The sequence below is a fragment of the Pelophylax lessonae genome (assembly GCF_965119305.1).
Source record: "Pelophylax lessonae genome assembly, chromosome: 9".
In the NCBI taxonomy this organism is placed as follows: Eukaryota; Metazoa; Chordata; class Amphibia; order Anura; family Ranidae; genus Pelophylax; species Pelophylax lessonae.
In genome coordinates, this window is record NC_138776.1 from 1,249,316 (window position 1) to 1,260,011 (window position 10,696).

The 10,696-nt window shown below is 46.3% G+C and overlaps 1 protein-coding gene across 1 annotated transcript in view; it reads right to left on the reverse strand.

Moving 5' to 3' along the window:
* The window catches only part of P3H3 (prolyl 3-hydroxylase 3), a 95,250-nt gene that overhangs the window by 68,000 nt on the left and 16,554 nt on the right, over positions 1–10,696 (reverse strand). The window contains exon 5 of the mRNA XM_082269184.1: positions 8,054–8,187. Within this exon, the coding sequence (XP_082125310.1) occupies positions 8,054–8,187 (134 nt within the window). The remainder of the gene's footprint in view (positions 1–8,053; positions 8,188–10,696) is intronic.

Consider the following 10,696-nt stretch of genomic DNA (forward strand, 5'->3'; position numbering starts at 1 on the left):
GTGACAGTGCATATTTTTAACCACTTAAGCCCCGGAAGATTTTAACCCTTCCTGACCAGGGCCTATTTTGCGATTCGGCACTGTGTGACTTTAACGGACAATTGCGCGGTCGTGCGACGCTGTACCTAAACTAATTTGACGTCCTTTTTTTCCCACAAACAGAGCTTTCTTTTGGTGGTATTTGATCACCTGTGCGATTTTTTGATCATGCGCTATAAACAAAAAAAGAGCGTAAATTTTTGCAAAAATAACAATATTTTTCACATTTTTTATATGAAATTCCCCCCCAAAAAAATGTAAAAATCAAAATTTTTTAACATTTTTGGCCAATTTGTTTTCTGCTACATATGTTTGGTAAAAATCGCAATAAGCATATTTTGATTGATTTGCGCAAAAGTTATCGCGTTTATTAACAAAGGGAAAGATTTTTGTCATTTTTGTTGTTTTTTTTTTTAACGCGTAATGACGGCGATCTGCGATTTTTTTTTACGGGACTGCGACATTGCGGTGGACAGATCGGACCCTTGACTGACATTTCTGACACTTTTGGGGGTACCAGTGACATTACTACAGTAATCAGTGCTATACATATGCACTGTCACTGTACTTATGACACTGGCAGGGAAGGGGTTAACTTTATTGTGGAAGGAGGGGTTAAGTGTGTCCCTAGGGGCGTGATTCTAACTGTGATTGGACATGGCTACTGGTGTAAGAACAGAGATCAACTGTCCTACATAGTAGAACCATGTGATCTCCATTTTTACACCAGGGAGAATGACAGGCGGCTTTGTTTACATCAGCCGCCCGCCTTCCTCCCTTCACAGCGAATGATCGCGAGTGACCGGCGGACATCGGGTCCGCCGGTCACATGCACTGACTTGTTAGGGAACGAGACGGGACGCGCGCTCGCCCGCTATTGGCTCACAAGCCAGTGACAGGCTAGTGACGTACCGGTACGTCACTTTGCCTGGCCGGGGTTGACCGCCGCAGTATATGTACTTGCGGCGGTCGGCAACCGGTATTGGTGTCACTGGTCCTTGAAATAGTGTAACTTTGTATCAGATCTGTCCGCTGCAATGTCGCAGTCCCGCTAAAAATTGCTGATTGCCGCCATTACTAATAAAAACAATTTAAAAAATCCATAAATCTTTCCCATAGTTTGTATAGTTTGTAGATGATATCTTTGCGTAAACCAATCAATATCCAATTTTTGGGATTTTATTTTACCAAAAATTTGTAGCAGAATACAGATTGGAATAAATTGATGAAGAAATTTGATTTTTACATTTTTTTATTGGGAATGTTTTATAGCAGAATGTGAAAAATATTGTTTGTTTTTTTTCTCAGAATTTTCGCTCTTTTTTTGTTTATAGCGCAAAAAGTAAAAACCGCACAGGTGATCAAATACCACCAAAAGAAAGCTCTGTTTGTGGGAAAAAAGGATGTCAATTTTATCTGGATACAGCGTGAGCTTCCTCTGTTTCCTTATGGCTTGATCGTATATGGCTTGAGTGAAGTATCTAGCGCAGGGGTCCTCAAACTACGGCCCTCCAGTTGTTCAGGAACTACAACTCCCATCATGCCTCGTCATGTCTGTGAATGTCAGAGTTTTACAATGCCTCATGGGATGTGTAGTTCCACAACAGCTGGAGGGCCGTAGTTTTAGCGGAACCCACACCAGCCCTTCTCACACAGCGGAGAAACTGCCGAGTTTTTTAACCACTTGCCGACGGCCGCACGACTATTTACGCCGGCGGACAGCCCCTCACAGGCAGAGCGACGTATAGGTCTACGTCGCTAGCCTGTGAGGGTCTAGGGAGCGAGCGTGCGCCGCCAGAGGCACGCTCCCACTCCGCGTGGTCACGGACCCCCCTGCGCGTGTGCCCGGCGGACCCAATGTCCGCCGGTCACTCACGATCGCCGGTGGGTGGAGAGAGAGAAAGGCAGGCGGCTAATGTAAACAAAGCCGCCTGTCAGTCTCCCCTGTGTAAGAATGGTGATCATACGGTTCTACTATGTAGGACCGTTGATCACTGTTCCTACACCTCAAGCCACAGCCAATCACAGTTAGAATCACGCCCCTAGGGACACACATAACCCCTCCCTCTCAAAAAAAAGTTAACCCCTTCACTGCCAGTGTCATTTTACAGTAACAGTGCATATGTATAGCACTGATTACTGTAGAAATGTCACTGGTAACCCCAAAAGTGTCAAAAATGTCAGTCAAGGGTCCGATCTGTCCGCCGCAATGTCGCAGTACCGCAAAAAAAAAAAAAAAAAAATCGCAGATCGCCGCCATTACGCGTTAAAAAAACCCAACAAAAATGACGAAAATCTTTCCCTTTGTTAGTAAACACACTAACTTTTGCGCAAACCAATCAAAATACGCTTTTTGCGATTTTTTTTACAAAACATATAGTAAAAAAAAAAATTGGCCCAAAATGTTTATAAAATTTTGATTTTTACTTTTTTTTGGGGGGGAATTTCATATAAAAAAATGTGAAAAATATTGTTATTTTTGCAAAATTGTCGCTCTTTTTTTGTTTATAGCACAAAAAGTTAAAATCGCACAGGTGATCAAATACCACCAAAAGAAAGCTCTGTTTGTGGGAAAAAAATGACGTCAAATTCATTTAGGTTCAGCGTAGCACGACCGCGCAATTGTCCGTTAAAGTCACGCAGTGCCGAATCGCAAAATAGGCCCTGGTCAGGAAGGGGGTAAAATCTTCCGGGGCTTAAGTGGTTAAAGAGAGCGGGGAGACGAGAGTCTGGCTGAATACCGGGACTTCTTTGAAAGCTACCACTTACCCATGCTAGACCCCAAGGGGTCATCTGCTAAGTGAGTGGGGCACCTGGTGACGGATTCCTTTTCTTCCCTCATTTGCATGAAGGATGCAATTTTTCTGCAATCACTTTGATTTGTTTGCTGCACTTTCAAGTTTTAAGGACTATAATTTTTTCTCGTATTTATAGAATTATAGTTGCACAGTCACTTTATGTTTTATCACTTGGGGCAACCCATAATCAATTATTATTGTGATTTGTGTTTTTATGTATTGAATTGCACAGATAATATTGAGCGCTGCCCCCTTTTGTTTCACATTTCACAAACACATTGTTGTTTTTTTGACTAGCAGCTCAGTTTTTTTTTAACCGGTTGCCGACCGCCGCAAGTACCTATACTGCGGCGGTCAGCACCGGCCAGGCAAAGTGACGTACCAGTACGTCACTAGCCTGGGAGCCAATAGCAGGCGGGCGCTCGCCGCCGGAGGCGCGCTCCCGCCTCGACTCGACACCAATGTCCGATGTCCGCCGGTCACTCGCAATCGTCCGTTTTGAAGGGAGAAAGGCAGGCGGATGATGTAAACAAAGCCGCCTGTCATTCTCCCTGGTGTTACAGCAGAGATCATACAATCCTGCTATGTAAGATCGTATGTCTCTGTGGTTACATCACAAGCCACACCCCTTGACAGTTAGAATCACGCCCCTAGGGACACACTTAACCCCTCCCTCTCCAATAAAGTTAACCCCTTCCCTGCCAGTGTCATTTTTACAGTAACAGTGCATATGTATAGCACTGATTACTGTAGTAATGTCACTGGTACCCCCAAAAGTGTCAAAAATGTCGGTCAGGGGTCCGATCTGTCCGCCGCAGTGTCGCAGTCCCGCAAAAAAAAAAAAAAAAAAAAAACGCAGATCGCCGCCATTACTAGTTAAAAAAAAACACCAAAAATGACAAAAATCTTTCCCTTAGTTAGTAGCTGCGATAACTTTTGCGTAAACCAATCAAAATACACTTATTGCGATTTTTTTTACCAAAGCAGAAAATTTTTGGCCAATAGCAGAAAACAAATTGGCCAAAAATTAAACATTTTTTTGATTTTTACATTTTTTTTGGGGGAATTTCATATAAAAAATGTGAAAAATATTGTTATTTTTGCAAAATTGTCGCTTTTTTTGATTATAGCGCAAAAGTAAAAAATCGCACAGGTGATCAAATACCACCAAAAGAAAGCTCTGTTTGTGGGAAAAAAATGACGTCAAATTCATTTAGGTACAGCATCGCACGACCGCGCAATTGTCCGTTAAAGTCACGCAGTGCCGAATCGCAAAAATACCCCCTGGTCAGAAAGGGGGTAAAATCTTCTGGGGCTTAAGTGGTTAAATCAACCTTTATTAATTTTATTAACTTAGAATTGACACTCATTAGTCCTAGGTGCGATCACATGAGTAACAATTAGTTACTCACACCCCCTCCTTTTTTCGAGATAAAACATAAGCAGACTAAACTTCTGCAGTTTACAAAATTCCTCCGGCGCTTTCATTATTTCCCATTGGTTGTTCCAAGCCATAAAAGCTGACAGAGGCTCTAACTCTTCCCGGATCTCTCCCAGGATAGAAAACCATTTTCCTGCTGGAAGCTCAGAGATGGCGGATTCAGCGGCTCATTAGACGCCATACAATTCTCCTGATAGGAAGTCGCTGAGAAACGCGATGAATGGATAATCTCACACTCAGCATGAAGATACATTAAATAGAACATTCAATTACTTCCTGCCAGCTTGGAGCGGCGCGCTAATTACCCCTTTTATATCCATTGGAAGAGATTTCTGTGAGATAAATGCGGCTATTAGCGGATGATGACCCCAGAATGGCGCAGGAGGAGTTCCCGTGCCATCCGTGTCCTTTATATTACAATAAAGATACAGAAGGCCATCATCCATAATTGTATAGAAACAACAAAAACAAAAAAAGCAAAATTGGACTTTACAGGCCGTAAAGGAGGGAGAGTCAAAGCCGTATAAATTGGTTTATTGTAGGGATCGACCAATATCTTTTTTTTATTGTTGATACCGATATTTGACTCATCGCATATCGATATCGGACGATATTTTTGGACATTTAAAAAAACATTTTTAAAATTTTTTTTATTTATTTTTTTTACACAGGTACTGTTGGGGAGGGATCTGGGGATCTAAAAGACCCCAAACCCCTCCTCTGCACTTAAAAGCATTCAAAACGCCAAGTTTGGCTGTTTTCAATGCTGTCATTTCTTTGAATTTGGCGCCGAGTACCTGGAAGTGAGGTCATGACATCACTTCCGGGTTTTTACATGGAGACCCAATCAGAGCAGAATGCAGTTTTGATCGGGTCTTCTCTTCGGTGGCCATGCAGGCTGGTTGCCAGTGGGATGGGAGACCCGGGCGAGTTGCAGAAGGCGGCGGGGGGGGGGGGGGTGGGCAATGTCCCCTCCCGTTCCTTGTAATGACAGCCGAGTGGCTTCTCAGCCCACGGGTGTCATTACAGGACAGCCGACCGTCGGCTATGGACCCGGTACCAGGGTGACCCCTCCAGCTGCAGCCATCACTCCGGTACAGCACTTTCCCGAAATATCGGCAAGATCGGTAACCTCCGGGCCGATTCCGATATATCGGGGGGAAGTACAGAGCGGCCCCCGATAGATCGGCTTTGCCGATAATCAGTCAATCCCTAATTTATTGTATAAACAAATTGTTAAAAAACATGTTACATAAAGACAGAGCAATACATCTAAAAAAAGAATTCAAATAAAGAAATGACCACTGATGCAGTAAGTCCTAATATGTAGTGCAGGTCTTCAAAGCCAACGCGTTTCGTCGCATGCTTCTTCAGGGCTGAACAGACCATACTTTATATGAAAAAAACTGCACATGCATAGAAAGTTCACCTGGGGAGGCACCGGAAACATAGAAGAGAATGACCATTAGTATAAGTTGTACAATGATCCTCACATAATAGATTTTGAAGACTGGTCCATGTAATCTGATGGAAAGGTAAGGAATGGTCTATGGAAAAGGTTCCTAAAGATAAACTGTTCAATGTTTGGGTAGCCACATTCAGCTGCAATAAAGGGCTTGTATGTAACCAAAACAATCTTCTAATCCAAGATCACTCCCAGACACAATACAAAATCTCCAACGCAGCATTCCCTCAACTCATCAAACGCAGCGTATACCCAGGATGGCTCCTCCGCACTCACCAGAGAGAAGAACCCCTACAGGGGGGTAGAGTCTGGTGAGTGCGGTCCTGGGAGAGAGGGGGAGCACTCGTGTATTCACAGTCACCATTCACCACTGAAGATTTATTAAAGTGGTAGTATACTGTAGCGGAGAAGTAGTTTAATCTACAGGGTCTCCGCTGGTAGACAGGAAAACAGGTAATAATCCAAATAGGCAGGTACAGCATGCAACAATCCAGGTAGCGTTATACCATCCTTCCCTCCCAAGAACTAGACGACACATAGGCTGGGAGTCAACAACTAGAATGCCTTGTTTATTGAAAAAACAAGAGATCTACACTCTGCCAAAACCCCTCCCTCTTCGAGCCATTCCACACAAACACACATCCCATAATATGCTTACAAGGCAGACAGGAACAATAGGACAATGGAATGCAGGTATTCACAATAACAAACCCCACCCCACACATCTCCTGAGGGACACTGCTCAGAAATATGATAGTCCCAAGTGAAAGAGTTCTCACTCTCACCACACAAACCACACTACAAACACTTGGTTCTTAAAGGTATACACATGCAATAAACATAATGCATACACGAAGGACAATATACAGTGGCTGTGTTTTCCACATATACTCCCAGGGGCGGCCGGTCCATTAGGAGCACAGGGGCACCACCCCCCCATCCATGCGTCCGGCCCCCTAATCTACATGCAGGGCGCCGGATGCATGGATTCCAATGGGGATTTTTTTTTTTGAAGCACGTGATTAGAGCCAGAGGCTCTAATAGGCTGCAAAAAAGGGTGGGCCCGGAGCGCAGAGCCCACCCAGTTGTGTGACAATAGCAAATGAATATTTGCTATTGCCACACTGATTCTCTTCCTGGCCAATCAGGAAGAGGGTTGTGAGACCCATTTCCCGATTGGCCAAAAGGAGAAGCGATCTTACTGGCCAGGAAGAGGCAGAAGAGACACGACTGAAGGAGGAGGACAGCGGCTCAGCCATCCAGCACTCCCCAACTGGGACAGGAGGAGGTAAGGAGGCAGACCGTGGGGAGGGGGGGGGGGGACGCGTCACCTGCCAACTGACTGACCGACTGGGGGGGTGCACATTGGTTTGCCGCCCCACCCCCCCAAATTACTGAGCACCAGCCACCACTGTGTCCTCGGCTTTTTAACTTTTACCAACAGGTAAGCCTACAATGCGGCCTATAATAAGGATTACCTGTAGGTAAAATTAATATCTCCTAATCCTGCACGGTTTAGGAGATATTCACCAGCGATGCATCTGCTCTGAAGGCCCAGCTGACCTTCAGAGCTCCTTGCCGGAAAGTGAACTCCCGCGTGCATGCGCAAGAGTGACGTCACCGTGGCTCCGGCCACTCACAGTGACGGAGCTGCCGAACCCGGAAGAGACGCCGAGGGAACATGACAGCTCCCTTATCGGGGATCGGGCAACCGTGTCGGGGCTTCGTTCTAACATAAGTATTTCATAATGTGCTAGTATGCGATGCACACTAGCACATTATGCCTTTGTCTTGCAGGGTTTTTATTTTGTACTCTGGGGATACTACCGCTTTAATCACCGTCAATCTAATAATTATCACCTCTTCATATGGACTCATTTTTATATTCACGTTCCCTTTTTTTGATGGATTTTATTTACGTTTTGGGCTTTTTACTAATTAAGAAGTTTTTTTATGCACATTCATATTTTTTGCACCGATGTCACTTTTGCGCACTTTATTGATTTTTTTTGTGTTATATATAATAATTTTTTAGCACTAGCACTTTAATTTGTTGCAATTTTCTATTGCTTTTCCTTGCTATTATATTGGTTATATAGATGATATCTTTTGCACTTTATTTCTATTTATTCTATCATTGATATTTGTCAGATTCACACAATTTTTTTCACTTATTGGGTTTTTCATCCTTCCCGCCCCCAGGCAGCGCCCCCTGCCCCTCCCCCTTACATTTCATGTGAAGAATATTGTTACATCCAGTACAGACGATCGTTTTGCCCTCAGATCTTTCTGCATCGCACAGGAAATTACCTCTCGTGGTTTTCCGCCAGACTTTCCTCCAAGTTTGTTTTCATAGTTCTGCAGTTTCTTTATCCCGGAGTCGTTGTTTGGATTGAAGAGTAATAACGATCGAGCGATCTCCGCAGCCGCCTCCCATTCTCCTACTACGGACGGAGGAATTAAAGGGACAGTAAATCAGATAAGATCGATCCAATAAACCAAAAACACCACCAAGTCATCTATTATATATACAGTATATACCAGTGGTGGCTGGTGCTCCATCAGTTGGGGGGGGGGGCAGCAGACGGACCCCCCCCCAATATCACTCCATCCTACACCACCACATCTCTCACCGCCAGCCAGTTTACTTACCTTGTTCCTCCGGCATGACAGGCGGCGGCGGCTTCCCCCTCAGGCTCCTTCATGTCCCTTCTCGGTGGCCATCTCCTTCCCCTTCTTGGCCAATAGCATGCCTTCTCCTTTTGGCCAATCGGGAAACAGGTCCCAGGACCCACTTCCTGATGGGCCGGGAGGAGAATCAGTGTGACAATAGTGAATAATAATTTGCTATTGTCACACAATGGGTGGGCTCAGGGCGCAGTGCTCTGCCCCCCAGGCCCACCCTTTTTTGAAGACTATTAGAGCCTCTGGCCTCTGGCTCCAATCAGGGTCTTCAAAAAAAAAAAAAAACCCCATTGGAATCCATGCATCCGGCGCCCTGCATGTAGATTAGGGGGCCGGACAAATAGACAGGGGGGCAGCGCCCCTGCGCCCCCAATGGGCGGGCCACCACTGGTATATACCCATACATACACCGATCAGCCATAACATTCTGACCACTGGTAAGGGAATAACATTGATTACCTCATTACAATGGGCATCTGAAAGTGGGTGGGGCATATTGGGCAGCAAGTGAACATGGTTATTGCAGTTTGTTGTGTATGGGGCTGCGTAGTCGCAGGCGGGTCAGGGTGTCCATGCTGACCCGTGTCCACAGCCAGAAGTGCCTGCAATGGGTAAGTGAGCCTCAGAACTGGAGGAAGGAGCAATGGAAGAAGGTGGCATGGTCTGATGAATCCTGTGGATGGCCGGATGCGTCATTTACCTGGGCAAGAGATGGCGCCAGGATGCATTATGGGAAGAAAACAAGCTGAGGGAGGCAGTGTGATGCTTGACTGCTGAGGCCCAGGAAACAATATTAACATAATGACAACCCCCCCCTTGCCCCCTTCCCCCATATAAAAAAAACACACTTACAACCATTAAGTTGGAAAGGCCACAGCTTTAATTAGTTTCCAATACCAAAACAAGTAAACTTTTAGACCAGTGCCAGGCACAATTGTACTATGAGCACTCTTAGTCATTAACTAATTAAATTCCAAAAAAAAAAGGGGGGGGGTGACGGGAGTCACTTTGGGCGCGGGGTGACCAGGAAACTGGGGGGCACTGGGGATATGGTTTGGATGGCTCCAAATGGGACAGTGATATTCAGGAATGATGTCTCTCTTGAAATATGAAGAATTTATTCCCTGTACATTGTGAGGTCTATGACCAAGAAGCAGTGGCGGCCGGTGCGTTGGGGGCGCAGGGGCGCCGCCCCCCCATCCATGCGTCCGGCCCCCTAATCTACATGCAGGGCGCCAGACGTATGGAGTTCAATGGGGCTTTTTTTTTTGTGTCACCTGATTAGAGTCAGAGGCTCTAATAGGCTTCAGCAAAGGGTGGACCCGGGGCGCCCCAAGCCCACCCATTGTGTGACAATAGCGAATGAAAATTCGCTATTGTCACACGGATCCTCCTACTGGCCAATCAGGAAGTGGATCCGATACGCGCTTCCTGATTGGCCGAAATGCAAACCCCATGCCATTGGCCGAGAAGGAGGCAGGAGGACTGAGGACTTGGGGAGATGCTGGGAGACTGAAGAGAAGCCGCCGCTACAGGTAAGCGCACTGGTCAGGGGGGGGGGGGGGGCTTGGCACGCTGTTCACTCTGCATTGAAAGGGGGCACGCTGGCATCTCTGCATTGAAAGGGGGCACGCTGGCATCTCTGCATTGAAAAGGGGCACAATGGCATCTCTGCATTGAAAGGGGGCACGCTGGCATCTCTGCATTGAAAGAGGGCACGCTGGCATCTCTGCATTGAAAGCTGTCACGCTGGCATCTCTGCATTGAATGGGGGCACGGTGATCTCTGCATTGAAAGGGGGCACAATGGCATCTCTGCATTGAAAGGGGGCACAATGGCATCTCTGCATTGAAAGGGGGCACGCTGGCATCTCTGCATTGAAAGGGGGCACGCTGGCATCTCTGCATTGAAAGGGGGCACGCTGGCATCTCTGCATTGAAAGCTGTCACGCTGGCATCTCTGCATTGAATGGGGGCACGGTGATCTCTGCATTGAAAGGGGGCACAATGGCATCTCTGCATTGAAAGGGGGCACAATGGCATCTCTGCATTGAAAGGGGGCACGCTGGCATCTCTGCATTGAAAGGGGGCACGCTGGTATCTCTGCATTGAAAGGGGGCACGCTGATCTCGGTGCATTGAAAGGGAGCACGCTGGTCATTGTGCATTGAAAGGGGGCACGCTGGTCTCTGTGCATTGAAAGGGGGCACGCTGATCTCGGTGCATTGAAAGGGAGCACGCTGGTCATTGTGCATTGAAAGGGGGCACGC